Genomic DNA, 14,444 nt, shown 5'->3' on the forward strand with positions numbered 1-14,444 from the left:
TCGTAAGAAAAAGGGTCGACAGCCTGTATTCAGGAGTTTTGCGAGCGGTGACTGAGGTTTCAGCACTGTTTCAGCCAGCAAATGCCCAAAACACAACTGAATCTGCAAATCAGTGGAGTTGACTTGACAACAAAGCGCAGGTATATAAATGAAATGGAGAAAACAAGCCACTTCTGCGACACTCTCTTATCATTGCGGGGGGGATAAAATGGCCGGGCTGTTGGGTCCTGATATCATTTCCTGTCTCAACTACCCAGCAGGCATGTGAAAGCGTCTTTGCATTTGCTGCTAATGTACAGGCCCGATCTCACCCGCCCTGCTGGTGCCGCGTTGACCGCCGACGCCAAACAACCAAATTCCATCTGACAACGCGGCCTCAAAGCTTAGAACAACCACTGTGATTGGCCTGATCAGCTTAAGACTCCGGCTCATAGGCCACCCGGGGCTGCTGCGCCTCCCGGGTGGGGGAGGAAACAGTGCTGTTTGTGCCACCGGCGCAACATCCTCCCGTCGATGAGATCCATGTAATTCGGATCGGATGAAATGCCGCCAAACGGGACGGTGAGTCTCACCGATGAGACCCGGCGAATTGCGTTTTCAGATGAATCAATGTTTCTTTAATCTAATCAATTTTCATGACGCCCAATATTGTACCTCATCCGGGTGCAAGTTCTGATGCCCTGCTTTTCTTCTCATAAGGGGCACCGATTCGTGCACAATGGTACCTTTTTTTTTTTTTTTTTTTTTTTTTTTTTTTTTTTGTATGGAGCCTACTACGTAGATAGCTAAGCTTAAAAAAGCGCGGTTCATAACTAGACCAAACCATTCCATTGAACTGGCGCTAAGGCACGAAACTGCGGCCATCGCTGCACGTTTTCCGACGGTTTTCTCCTCTACATCCAATCAATGAAACACACTTGGCTGAGGGGCTTTAATCTTCGTTCCCTGCTCCTAAAGTTGCCCTAGCAGAAAACACTATGTGCTGCGTCTTTAGGCCTGCAGCACTGCAGCGTTAGCCTCTCAAGCTTTACAGCTCCTCAAAGACCTGCTGCTCTTCCACCGCAGCACCCTCAGTGGTTCTGGCGTCATCATTTTCAGAAACATCCCCAATCACAAAGTAATCTTTCACCAGCGCCGTGCCATTCTCCAACTTTTCCCACTCTTCAGGCGTGCAGGTGTCGGGTTTGAGCACGTAGCATGTCGGCTCGGGTCTCTGCGGCGGCACGTTCTTGATGTGCCAGATATCTTTAGGCCCGATCGTCGATAACTTATCAGTTACGGGAATTAGACCGGTGGCAATGTCGCGGTTAAATGTCGCCCGCATAAATATTTCGTACGCCGTCACGGGCTGGTACGACGGCACTTCATGCCCGGCCTGGTACACTCGCGAGAAGCTGTAGTTGCCAAACTGCCGCGTCATTCCCGTGATACCGTCCGGCGTTACGAGCGGTGCGTAGCCGGCGTTGGCAAACTCCTCGGAGTGCTTGTAGGGCACCGCGAGGCTTGCTTTTTCGCCACCGGCCCAGTTGCAGGCATAGTCGCGATCGCCGTCTGCACGGTCCTGTTAGAAGACGAAAGGCACTTTTCTGAGATAAGCTTCGAGGCTGGAGGTGTACTCACACATCAAGTGAACCTTGACTCCGTTATCGAGGAGGTATCCAATGGACTCCCTGAACCCGCCCAGGATTATGTCTGTAGTTGATAGCTGTTAAAAGGTTCAATCTCGATCATCGAAAACAGAGCTTCTTACCATAAGTCGAATCAAAAGCTTTACCCACGGCTCCCGATGCTTCTGAATAGTTAACCGGCACGCCGAGTGAAGACAAGATCTCACTTTCTAGGAGATACCCATAGAGGTGCGGGGCTGGAAAAGGGTCGTGCTTGGGATGGCCGATATCATACCAGCCATTATCCATCGACTGGTACAGCGACACAGCGTTAAACAAACAGTCTTGGCTGACTCCCCCACAGATCTCCGTGTAGTTCCTCTTGTGGTCGTTTGCGAATAGCGGGCCGTGTCTCTTGAGCGCGTCTTGGCAGTCGGCGACCTGTTCCCGGCAACCCTGCGGGCGGGTCCAGTTGTACATCAACTCCTCATAAATGGATTGGTTGAAGACTTGGATTCCATATGTCTTTTACGGATTTCTTTGTTTAGCGTTGCTTCTTGTCTGTGACACTGCGCGGTCCACTCACGTTGTTATAAGGGAACGTAATCCAAGTTTCGCCCTGGATGAGGAAATCAATGAGGCCGTTGACAATGCCCAACGTATCCAAATGGATGTATTGCGCACCATCCTCGGTGGAAGAACCGTTCCGAATCAGCTCGTTCTGGGTTCGGAAATGCTTCAAGATACCAGGTGCGTAGTGTCCGCCGTAGGACTCACCCCACAGGCTCACGCGGTCATCAATCGGCTTGTAGAAAGGGAACTCGAAGAACCAAGTCTGTGCAAAGTGCCAAAGGGCGTGAGCAGCCTGGGCTGTCGTGCTGGCTGTCTGGTTGATTTGTTGACTGGACGTTGTTCCGTATCGGTATGTCCAGTTACCATCAGGGACCCCTTCGCTGAAATCCGCGGGGTACGCCTGTATGAAGCCATCCTCGTTCTTGTGCACGGTTATGTTTGTGAGGATGTCGTATGAGAAGCCTACCTGGTTGGGCTGGTCAATGTAAAGAATGTTAACTTCGTTGTTCCAACTCCACGGATTGAGCCGCGTAGTTTTGGAGTCTTCGTTGACTAGACAAGGGCCGTTTTCCTCAAGCAGTCCCATAATGGAAGAGGCGCCAGGGCCACCGTTTAGCCAGATAGCTAGCGGGGCATTTTCAGGCGCTTTTCGAGCCTCAAAGAACCAGAAGAATCTTTGACGTTGCTGGTCAGTCAGTGTCACCGGGACATGTTGTATGGACCTTACGTGTTGATTGGATAGTCCTGCGGCTCGCCGGTCCCTTCTTCGAGAGTCCCGGGCGGGAGATGAACATAGCCCGCGTAACTTCGGACGCCGGGAGTCGTTTCGCAGATCCCTGGCTATCGGCCCAACATCAATTCCGATCATCTCAACGCAATAGGATATCTTCTCCTTTCAACTCACCTCCTTATACGAGATGGTCACATTTTCGTGAAATCTAGACTTCAGCACTTTGACCCCCTCCGGCTTCGGTGGAAACTGGGCACTGGTAAGGCTAATGAGGCCCCCCAACAGCACTACCGCTGAGGACAACATTGTAGCTGAGCGAAGAGATCAGTATGAGTTCTTTCAGGCTAGATTTCAAATCAATCTTGACAATCAGCAACGACGACCGACAGGTTTTTATCCTGCAAAATAAATAGTTCACTGCCTACGCGTGGCGTGACGCGTTTCATACAAGGCCTGAAGGATTCCCAGACTGAAGACGTGCGGGGCAAGATAACCTTGAGCCCCGAAATATGATTCGGCGATATTATTTCACCTTCCTTTCTAGTATCTACGGCCATGGGCGGCAAAGCGGCACCGGTTATTTAGAGTGACGTATCCCAGTAACGGAGTAGCTTGAAGAGGCTACGGTCAAACGTCAGCTTACTGCTGTGGACGAATAAGTCGAGATTTTAACATACCTAATAGATGACGAATTTGATGTGCAAGCTTTGATTTAGCTCGATTTTTTGTTTATTACGCAGCACTCGGTTTGAATCAATTTATTAGAAAATCATTAACGATGTTTAGTTCTAGCATGATTGTATCGGCTAGCGTTGAGGCACGAGATTAACGCAACTATATTTCAATCACGAGCCACAATTTTGAGAGTAGTTTGGTAGAACGATTAAGTCACAAATTCCCAGTTGGGCTTGGTATAGCAAAGTAAGAAGCTTTTGCTACATAGGAACATGTTCATGACATTGAATGCGTTGTTAAAACCAACCAATTGCCTGCATCATAACCAAACAGGATACTTAGGTACTTCCTGTGCTGGCATTTCACAACAATTAAAAATACTAGATATCCAATAATAGCGAGAAAGAGTATTGATTATACACAAACTGCTGAAGCAATATGCTATCTGAAAGAGTGAAGAATGGATTGGGTTCTATGGGGTATATCTGATGTTAGGTAGAGTATTAAAGAGTGCACAACCGCCGTTCCTTGATTAACTGCCCAGCCAAACAATTAACTCCTTCCAGCTTGTTTGTGAGCAAGCTTCTCAGGCTTTTCTTCTCATGTCATACAAGAAGAGGCAACAAGTACAAGACAGACATCCACATGCACCACAGCTTCGCTACAATCTTATCACACTTCTCGCCGCGTCTCATAACGGTCAAAACAGCCATCGTAAACCCCACACTCAAAGGTATCGCTCGGCAAGATAGCCGCAGCTCCCAGAATGATGAACAAACAGCGGACCAAAACACCACCGCCATCGCCAAGCTCCTCCGAGCAAATGTCTCGCCGTACAGCAGTGGTATAGTCTGCCGATCTCGCGCCCTGTCGCCTTCCATGTCTGGGAAATCCAGTGCTTGAACAGTTGACGCAATCGCGGCGCCAGTGAGCCCGATCCACGTCCACGCCTTGGGGAGAAGTTGCCCACCAGACATCACCTCCAGCGCCCCGGCGCTGAAGCACATTATCCCTCCAGTGTTGATTGCGTTTCGTCCCCAGACATTGATGCTACTGCCGTCGAGGTCGTTATACATCCATAACAAAGCCATCATTGTGACAGTAGGTGTAAACCCGCCCAGGAACAAGCTTGATACCATCGCCAACGGAATGATGGCAAGCAGTAATTTTTGTGCCTCTTCCGGCGTCAATCTATTGTCGGCGATCGGCCTCCACGGTTTATTGTGCTCGTCTTCAAGTATAGACTCCGGCAGTCGCTGGTTCGAAATGCCGCATATGATGAGGTTGAACCATATCCATGCCACGGCCAGAGGTAACCGTCGCAGTGCGTAAAGCGACGCCGGCTCATCACCTGTTGTCAGGCGCTCTCGACTGAGGACCACCGCAACGACGAAGATGATCTGAGGTGCGAGCACGGTCTTGACGTCGCTTCTCGTGAAGAGATAGAGTGTCTTGAGATGGAAAAGGACGCCCCGAATCTTTGACCCTGTCAGTGACACTTGTTACGGGTGGACCTGCGCGGGCTTTGCGCAAGACGCAAGGGCTGTGCGATCTTACCAGGGTTCTGCGCGCGGTTGAATCCGAGCTGGATGAGCCAGCCTTTGATGGCTTCTCGAGTAATATGAGATTCTCCTGAACCAACATGTTTCTTTTATTTGGCGCGAAAGGACATTCATGAGCTTGAAATGTGAGATATCATCAAAAGGAGCGACTCTCTCCTACAAACTGCACTCAGAGACGGACGAAAAGGTCCTTATTGTACTGCTATCTGAATACGTACGTGGGGAAGTCCGCGGCCAGGATGGAAACCATATCGGCCAGAGAGTCCAGTTCTGGATATTCTGACGCCATCGTCTGAACATTTCTAAAAGTACCGGATTGCCGGAGTTCACAAACGGCAGGTGGAGATTGAATTTTGGAGTATTTGGGCCGCCTGGCTGGCCCGAAACGACTGGTCAAAGTCTAGAACTCTGAGTTTTCTCAATGCAGTAGTTTTCGGAAGACAAGGGACGGTGCCGCAACTGATTTTCGCAAGTCATCATACGGTTGAGAGACCAGCAGTCTAGTTCATAGCATCAAGCATTGCAAATTTAGACCAAAACTTGACAAAGTCTTTTTGTGTTGACTTTCCGAAGCATTGGTCGGGTATGTCCCCGACTCTAATGAGGTGACACTACACACGTATTTCCCCTTTAGTCACTGCGGATGGAATAAATATCTTCACATCTTAAAGCTGTCCGCTTACTTCGACCCGACCATAGGGCGCTCCACACCGTCATCAAAAAAGGCTGAAACTGAAAAGGTTTTTATTGCTCTGCTATCCAGATATTACTAATACTATTCAGAGTCGTAAATCATATGTCGTAAGTCCCCCACACATAATAAACCGCGAAAGCCCTTACCCTTGTACAGGAGTGATCTTGGTGAAAGCCTTCAGGTCTCTGCTGCTCCAGCCGAGGCTAAGAGTGAACTCGCCGGCGGGGATGACCCACTGCTGGGAGACAATGTCCCAGTAGCTGAGGTCGCGGCGCATCAGCTCGAAGCCAACGGTCTTGCTCTCGCCGACGGCCAGAGGGACCTTTTCGAAACCGCGGAGCTGCTTGGGGGGAGTGCCGGCGGGGGTGGTGTCGGCAGGGAAAGTGACGTAGAGCTGGGGAACGGCGGCGCCGTCGACATCGCCAGTGTTGGAGATGGTAGCGGTGGCGTTGAAGATGGTCTCCCACAGGGCGGGGTTTCCACCGGGCTCGATGGGACGCTCCTCGGGGGCGGGGGTGATGTTGTCAGCAACAGGCTCAGCCTTGAAGTCAGCCAAGCCGAAGGTCGTGTAGCTGAGACCGAAGCCGAACTCGTAACGGACAGAGATGTTGTGGGCATCGAAGTAGCGGTAGTCGATCTCGAGCTTCTCGTCGAACCAGCTCTGCCAGTCGTACTCGCCAGTGGTGTTGATGGCGGTGGTAGGAGGGGCGTTGTAGTCGGTGCCGTTCAGAGCGATGGTGTAGGGCAAGCGGGCAGAGGGGTTGACGTCGCCGTAGAGGATGTCGACGAGGGAGTTGCCGGACTCCTGACCGGGGAAGTGGGCAGCGAGAATAGCAGTGACGTTGGGGTGGTCAGCCCAGGGGAGGGTGTTGATGCCGGAGGAGTGGGTGATGACGATGGTGTTGTTGCAGTCCTTGGCGACAGACTCGACGACCTCGTTACCGTTCCAGTCAACGTCCAGGTGCTGGCGGTCAGCAGCCTCCTCGGCCCAGGTCTTGAGGAAGACGAGGCAGACATCAGGAGTCTTGGGAACCCAGAGGTCGGTGACGTTGGAGGTGGCGATGAGAGTGTTGTTGAGCCACTGCTGGACTAGGGCACCGTCCTTGGAGGCACGGGCCTTGATGGCCTCAAGAGGAGTGACGAGGTAGGTCAGACGGCCGGTTCCGGAGCCACCACCGGCGACGAGGGTACCGTACTCGAAGTCCTTCTGGTTGTAGAAACCCTGGGTGTCCTCGCCGGCATCGTTACCGAAGACGGCAATAGACTTGGGGGCCTTGAGAGGGAGAGCCTTGTTCTCGTTCTTGAGAAGAACGGCGGCAGCAGCACCGTGCTTGCGAATGAGCTCGCCATGGTTCTCGCGGACATCACGGCTGCGCTCGCCAGTCAAGTTGAACTCGCGGACCCAGGTAGACTTGGGAGAGAAGGTGTTGAGATCGCCAGTAGAGGGGTCGACGGAGGGGAAGTCCTTGTCCTGGCCGAGCCAGAAGTAGGGAGTCATGATACGGGTAATCATGTCGTCGACACGGGCAACGTCAAGAGTGCCGTTGTTGACAGCCTTGGTGACGTTTCCACCGAAGAAGGAACCGTCCTTCCAGGTCATGCCGTAAGATCCCAAGCCACCAGGCATGTCCATGTCCAGACCAGCCTCAATAGCGGCAACACCAGCTGTAAAACAATTAGTAAGGGATAATCAGCATGTTAACTAAAGCAAACTTACTGTGAGTAGCACCCCAATCACTCATGACGTAGCCGTCGAAGCCAAGCTCGGTCTTCAACAGGCCGTTGAGAGACTTGGAGTTCTGGCAGCCGTAAGAGCCGTTGATGCGCTGGTAAGAGCACATGAAAGAGGCAGCCTTGGCCTTGACGGCGTTGGCAAAGGGCCACATGTAAAGCTCGTGGATGGTGCGGTCATCAATGTTGGAGGACAGAGCCTGCATAGTGATATCCGTGGAAGTACCGTTGGGGTCGAAGCTAGGGTTGCGCTGGATCTCCTGTTCGTTGGCGATCCAGTGCTTAGCAGTAGCCTGGACACCGGCATCCTGGTGGCCGTTGATGGTGTACTCCATGGCAACACCGGTCAGGTAAGGGTCGGGGGAGAAGCCCTCCCAGTTTCTTCCTGAGTAGGCCGATCGACCGAGAGGTCCAGCAACAGGGGAAAGAGCGACGTGAGCACCCTTGGCCCTGAACTCTTTGCCCATAGCAAGACCTCTCTCGTAGAGGATGTCTCTGTCCCAGGTGGATGCGGCAGAGACACCAGCGGAGAAGACACTGGCGTAGTCGGCAACACGGATGGAAAGAGGGCCATCTTGGAGGCAGAGACCGTTGAATCCGAGGCGGGGAATGGCGACGATGTTACCAACACAGGGGCCGGGCTGGCCAGTGACCATATCGGCCTTCTCCTCGACAGTCAACTCGGCGACGAAGGCCTTGGCCTTGGCCAGAGCCTCCTCCCAGCCACCAACACCAGTAATGTTGGCTACACAGTTCATGTCAGTTCAAACATCTCTTCTCATGTGCTTGCGTGAAAATACTCACGAGAGGGGTAGACGGCCGGAGAGTGGCCATAGGGACCGAGGATTGTAGTGTTCAGAGGCTGAACCCAGGAGAAAGCATCTTCGGAACGATCTCCAGCATCATAAGCCTGACCGTTAACGGCTGGGGCCAAAAGAAGGCCAGAAAGGACGAGAGACAGAGCGGCCATCTTGAGATCCTTTGAGCTGAGGTTTGACGCTTGTGCTGAGCATTCCAAAGTGCAACCAGAGGGGTTATATGGCTCTCTTTATACATCTCTATTACAGCCTACCGGGTTACAACGTCAGTTCATCGTCGACTCCGAAATCTGGGTAGTTGACCTCGGGAGCAGGGGTCCATCCCATACCACCTCACCTGTTCGTCTTCGCTACGTTCATCGACCGAACTCTTTGAGCCCCATTGTAAACAGGCCCGAAGACATGGACCTTCCCTCACACATCATTGGGTTCGGTGTTTGGTACGGGAGCCGGTGACAGCTGCATAATAGTGCCCCCATTGGTAATCCAAGTCGTCATGGCCCGGAAATCGACCCCGCAGCGGTCGACATCCGATGGTACAAGGTGGGATTCTAGTTAAAAACGGATTGTACTGCTAGCCGTTTGTTTCCCTATTGCCAAAGAAACGCGCAAGACACCCCAGCTCTACTGGCGTGGGGAAAGCGGACGGCTACCGAAATCCCCGGTTTTTGATGCCTGTAATCGCACTTCACCATATGGCCTGTGGGGTGTTTAATACCAGCCATGACTAGTAATGAAAAGTTGTAGAGAGCATTAAGAAGAAGTATTGAGTCATTAGACCTTCTAGAAGGGAAAGAAACCTGTCTTCATCACTACGCCGAATTCAACGTCACACACTGCGGCAATTCCACACCATATTGTGGTTTGATGTGTATTAGTAAAGAACGGAAGAGTAAATTAGACCTGAACGGCCCTTGGCACGGTACGCGTCGTTACATCTGCCGTAGAATCGAAGCTGAAATCCCGGAGAACTGCCGCTAACAGTTTACACCGCACCACCAGCAGAAAGGAACCGTAGTAGGTGTGGGGAAAACGGATCGGGTGACAGTAGGAAACCTGGAGAATTTCCATGCTTGTTTTTGTGCAGGGTGGATCATAAGCATTGGCTGGCCTCAGCCTGCGATCCAGCCTCCCCGCCCCCGCCGTTGAGATGAGTGGGTGAGGCTATGTGTGGAGGTCCGACGTTGCGCCGACACTAATGGACGAGAAATGCGAGTGTCATAGAAGAAATTTTCTCATGATGGCGGTTGGAGTAGCTTGTTTAGGGCAATTTAACAGAGTCCGGGGGCCGAAGCCGTGGAACTGGTCGTCCCAAGCAGGAGGAAAATGGCATCCCTCCCTAGTCTTCCCCGCACAGGTAATCGGCCCTGTTATGTTATCCCCCAGGCCACGGGATATGCCAGTACGATTTTCAACCGGAAACCAAATGAATTTCCGGAGTTGACCTACTGTGATGAGGTAAACCAAGGCCCACGAAAGCCTGCCGGCGGCAAAACACCGGCTCTTTAGTCAGGGGATCATCCAACCTTTGCAGGGAGAAGCCCTGCCGTCCAAGAATCGGGAAATCGGGGACCGCGAGATGGGGTCCGTATGAGAAAGGTAATGCTCTCGTGGTGTGGTTGTCTCGTGATGACCATACGTCATGCTAATACTACGCGGAGAGAATACCGGCACTCGAGCGCTGGAAAGCGGAATTAGTGGGTTTGCTAAGCCCCATCAACCTCTTGAGTAGACCACTCCCACGGGGAAGTAATTGAGCTTAGTGGAGTTGCCCCATGCAAGAATTGGAGAGTGTTGGAGAACAGGTCCTTTTGATTGTGAGGTTTTACTGGGACTGTGGGCAGACATTCTTAGTCAACTGGGGGTTTACATAAGGCATGTTTTTTTTTGTTTTTTTTTCTCGGAGACTATGAAAATTTGGAAGGCTCTTAACCTCGGGTATTGATGTCTGCTCTCATGATTCAATTGTGGATAGCCCACTGTCATTGAGATACCCAACTACAATCAGGTTATTCCCGGGATCTAGAAAAAGATATGACGGTTAGGTTCGGTTCGATTCTTCTTTCAATACGAAGCCCAATTTTCCTCACGGGCGAATGTCGGCGGCATGGCACAAGGCAATCCATTGCGCTTCAAGTTGCCTGCATCAGCGCGAGGATATTCATTATGCCAAGATTATCAATGCGATGTGACGAGAAAAGTCGGCATTCCCATCCGGAAGGAAAAGAAGATAGAAAACTAGAATGACTTTGCTCTTTCATCTGATTTCCTGCCGTTCTTGCGAATCTTCTCTTACACATGGTTCGCGGTAGAGAGAATGAGACAAACCATTCGCTGACCCCACCCATACTCTACCCGAGTTTGTGTTTCAATCAGTACTAAGTCATTGGTTGAAGCGGTTTTCTTATTCCTTGATCAATATTATGGGCCTGCGTCGGTGATCTTGCTTTTCTACCTGAGACTTCCTGCACGGCACAGACTCGAATTCGCACGGAAGAATCATCGAGACTTTATCGTTCTGATCTCCGCTTTTTAAGCTTGTCCTGTTTCAAAGTAACACAGTCACTAATTATGGTTGGCAGCGTACATAAAACTTCCTATTAGGTTAAAGATTGATCTGTAAAACTCAAAAGCCTAACGTTGACAGACAAATGATCGGCTGTCAACTGACGATCAAGAGCAGAAATGTCGCAGAACGGGACGGGCAGACCACAGGGGCTTAGCATTGTTAGCTTAAGGGAGTAGGACGAGATATCAGGGAATGTGTTATAGCAGATGCTATCTTAGATAATTATGTCTTGCTAGATACGTAAGGGGCTTAAATAGTGCAACCGATTAAGTGATCAGAGATGAATACAGGTACCCTTGAGCCTCTGCCTGATCTTTTCACTCTTTGCCAACCGAACCTCTAATTGACGATGACCCTAGATTTCAAAAGGCTGGAGCAACAGCTATGAAGGTAATCTCTACCGGGGTAAGATCTTTAGCGTTCAGCGAGAATACAATCACTGAATATTGCATAACTCGATGTATAAGGTGGCATAGTCTTTCAGTTTCTGGGATCAAAGCAGGAAGTATGTAAGAGGATGTATAAAATGCACAAAACATATTATGTTCATGTACTACTATATATCGCTAGATTAAATAGCACTACAAACTGATCTTATTGTATCAGTACCTTTGTTTCTTATGGTGAATTAGTCACCATGATACCCTCCTGGAGAACTGATACTGTAATCGGTTTTTAGTTGCCAAGTGAGCTATTCTCAAGTCGCGTTCTTAAGTATCTACTGCTAGACGCTATGATGGTAGATGAGCGAAGGAAGTAGTTGTAGCCTGGCCTTAGTAATCAAGGCCAAGATTTCGTAGACGTTCGTTTGTACTCAAACCTCACTAATTCTCAGACTGAATGAAGATTGCTAAAGAAAATCTGCAGGACAAACCTCAGCCGTTTCTACATTCCTCTTCTAGCGGCATGGCCAAAAATATGTGTGGTTGAAATGAATACAAATTATGTTTTTATCCGGCTGTTGCTTCAAAGCGGCTCGGAAAATTACAATTTACTCAGTCGAAGAATACTATGAACGACCCGGTACGCTTGGAGCGCCTGAATTCAAACAGCGGACTCCTGGGCCGCCTTGATGATAACGTCGCTAGCCTTCTCCGAAACAACGTAGAGAGGAAGTGCAATGTAAAAGCCAGGAATCTTTGGGAAAATACTGGCATCAACTACTCTCAATCCCTCAGTACCGCGAACCTTGAAATTGGAGTCGAGAACCGCCATTGGGTCGTCATCCTTGCCGATGGGACAAGTACACGAAGCATGGTGTCCCCATGCCTCGTCCTTGATGAACTGCTTCGTCTCTTGTTCGCTTGTGACATTCGCGCCCGGCCAGACTTCCGGAAAGCTTCCGTCGAGGGGAATAAGACTATCAAAGGCTCGCCGGCCGAATTCGAATCCCTCGTAAGTAGCTTGAAGGTCCTTTTCCGCCTCTCCATTGCTGTCAATACCCGTGTTGTAGTAGTTGAAGTTGATGAGGGGCATATCTCGGGGGTCGGTCGATTTCAAAGTGACAGTACCAGCATTATTGCGGCTGTGAGCTTTGAGCACAATCCAGGCCCAGTGCTGAGCATCAGCGAGCGAATCAGATGCGTAGCCAGGAAAGTAGCCCTTGAACTTGGCTGGGGCACCAGAGATAAGCAGGTCGGGCTCGTCTTCGGCGACAGAAGACTTGAGGACGATGGCAATGGCAATACCGTTGGTTGCGTAGACGCCCTTGCTGATAGGTTCAAGGCCCTTCTGGTATTGTTCGAGACAAGGATCAGGCATAGTCTCCATGAAGGTACACTTAGATGTGATCACAAAGTCGCTGTCAGTCTTTCCAATAACGGTAGCTTCATAGCGGTCCTGCATGTTGGTTCCCACGCCAGGGAGGTCAACTACGACGGAGATATCGAAAGACTTGAGTTCTTCGCTTGGGCCTACGCCGCTGAGTTTGAGCAGCTGCGGGGTATTGAACGCTCCGGCAGATACGATAACTTCACGCTTTGCCACAACGCTTCCAGAGCCACTGGCCGTTGCGGACTTCGATCTGGGGTCGGCACGATACAGGCTTGCGCCCTCCATGAAGTTAACACCGGTAGCACGGGGCTTGTCGCCACTCTGGTCAAAGTTGATCTTGGTAACCTGAAACACGTCAGCGCTGGTACTCAATAACGAGGCTCAGTAATTAGGGCTAACCAAGGTGTTAAGTTTGATATCCAAGTGATACTTGCGGGAGCCATCCGAGTTGACAGCGTTAGCCGTATTCAGGATCAAGTCTCTAGGGCCACCGCGGACGGAGTCCGTCATTGCCAATGGAACCTGGTAAAGACCGGTCTTGCTCGTCTGTCCGGGAGCATTAATGTCGCGAAGCAGGACCTGTCCAAGACCGGCAACGGTACCGAGCAGGCTACCAAGCAGACTCTTTCCCATGGCAGTACCAGCGGCAATGATCAACGAAAGAAGTTTCTGGTCCTCGACGACAAGAGAGAGAGAAGTAAGGGACAGACCAAGCCAGCCAGAGAATCCGTGGCCGACTACACTGTTGGGAAGATACTTGGCGTTCTCTAACTTTTGAAAGTACGAACTCCTCATGTTGTCAGGGTTCCAAGAGTCGTCACCTGTAAGGCTCGCGATGTAGCTCCAGTCAGAATCATGCGCGTAAATTGAGATGAGAGCGTTGTGCCTGCTGCCTATGTTTTATTGCTAGGTCAGTAACATATTCCCGTCATGTTTAAAGAGAGAGAGTTTGATGTGAGCTTACATCCACCAAGGGTTCCAGTGCGCGGGTACCAGACACCCAAGGGTTTTGCGTCGGCTGGGGGGTCGAGGCCAACATAAAAGCTCCCGTCAGGCAGCTCATAGGTCATTTTAGAATCGCGTTTCTGCTGGTCGAGGTCTGGATAGTGGTTGACGAAGTAGTTCCAGCGGGTATCCTCGAACTCGGTTGACATTAGGTGAAGAGCGGGAGCCTTCTCTGTCCAGCTATCTCCAGAGTCGCCACCAGCATCGATCAGCAACACCTTGTATCCAGCGATGGCAAGATTGGCAGCCACAGGACCGCCTCCTGGGCCTGATCCAACAACGACATAGTCATACTCGTCGAGGGTGCCATTGTCAGCCCGCTTGCCGATAAACGGATCATGGCGAATCTGGTTTCTTGCTCCTCTCCACGGAACAGCACTATTGTATCATTAGTAATCTGTGGTTGTGATAACGACATAGGTGCCATACAAAGCAGTGACCGAGTTGGCCAGCAAAGAAGCGCATGTGAGAGCGAGTGATGCGCGCATCGTGAATTACTTATGTATAAATGAGTGACAGTGAATGATAATGAGCGGCAATGAGTGGGCCTGAAAACGAATGGACAACTCAAGTCATCTGCTACGAAACGGAATGAATCGATGACTCGAGCGCAGTGAACAAACAACTACGTCAAGACAACGGAAGAAAGAAATGAGAAAAAGCTTCGAAGCTTAAAGGAATCAGCCAAGAACTAGACCGAGGCTCGT

The 14,444-nt window shown here is 50.8% G+C and overlaps 4 protein-coding genes across 4 annotated transcripts; all 4 read right to left on the bottom strand.

Annotated features, from left to right (window-relative positions):
• Window positions 1-1,027: 1,027 nt before the first annotated feature.
• Window positions 1,028-3,216, bottom strand: CTRU02_208284 (carboxypeptidase s1; the record flags this gene model as incomplete). The annotated part of the gene is made up of 6 exons (XM_036725779.1): window positions 1,028-1,551; window positions 1,621-1,692; window positions 1,751-2,132; window positions 2,194-2,854; window positions 2,908-3,020; window positions 3,085-3,216. The coding sequence occupies 6 exons, from the start codon at window positions 3,214-3,216 to the stop codon at window positions 1,028-1,030; spliced, it is 1,884 nt and encodes a 627-aa protein (XP_036582493.1).
• A 974-nt stretch (window positions 3,217-4,190) lies between these two features.
• CTRU02_208285 (UbiA prenyltransferase) lies at window positions 4,191-5,229 on the bottom strand (the record flags this gene model as incomplete). The annotated part of the gene is made up of 2 exons (XM_036725778.1): window positions 4,191-5,069; window positions 5,143-5,229. The coding sequence occupies 2 exons, from the start codon at window positions 5,227-5,229 to the stop codon at window positions 4,191-4,193; spliced, it is 966 nt and encodes a 321-aa protein (XP_036582492.1).
• Window positions 5,230-5,983: 754 nt separating this feature from the next.
• Window positions 5,984-8,542, bottom strand: CTRU02_208286 (beta-glucosidase g; the record flags this gene model as incomplete). The annotated part of the gene is made up of 3 exons (XM_070205062.1): window positions 5,984-7,506; window positions 7,559-8,317; window positions 8,353-8,542. The coding sequence occupies 3 exons, from the start codon at window positions 8,540-8,542 to the stop codon at window positions 5,984-5,986; spliced, it is 2,472 nt and encodes an 823-aa protein (XP_070061137.1).
• A 3,461-nt stretch (window positions 8,543-12,003) lies between these two features.
• CTRU02_208287 (choline dehydrogenase) lies at window positions 12,004-14,225 on the bottom strand (the record flags this gene model as incomplete). The annotated part of the gene is made up of 4 exons (XM_036725776.1): window positions 12,004-13,077; window positions 13,132-13,625; window positions 13,697-14,115; window positions 14,167-14,225. The coding sequence occupies 4 exons, from the start codon at window positions 14,223-14,225 to the stop codon at window positions 12,004-12,006; spliced, it is 2,046 nt and encodes a 681-aa protein (XP_036582490.1).
• Window positions 14,226-14,444: the final 219 nt, after the last annotated feature.

This window comes from Colletotrichum truncatum, assembly GCF_014235925.2.
Source record: "Colletotrichum truncatum strain CMES1059 chromosome Unknown Contig_0005, whole genome shotgun sequence".
NCBI classification, from domain to species: domain Eukaryota; kingdom Fungi; phylum Ascomycota; class Sordariomycetes; order Glomerellales; family Glomerellaceae; genus Colletotrichum; species Colletotrichum truncatum.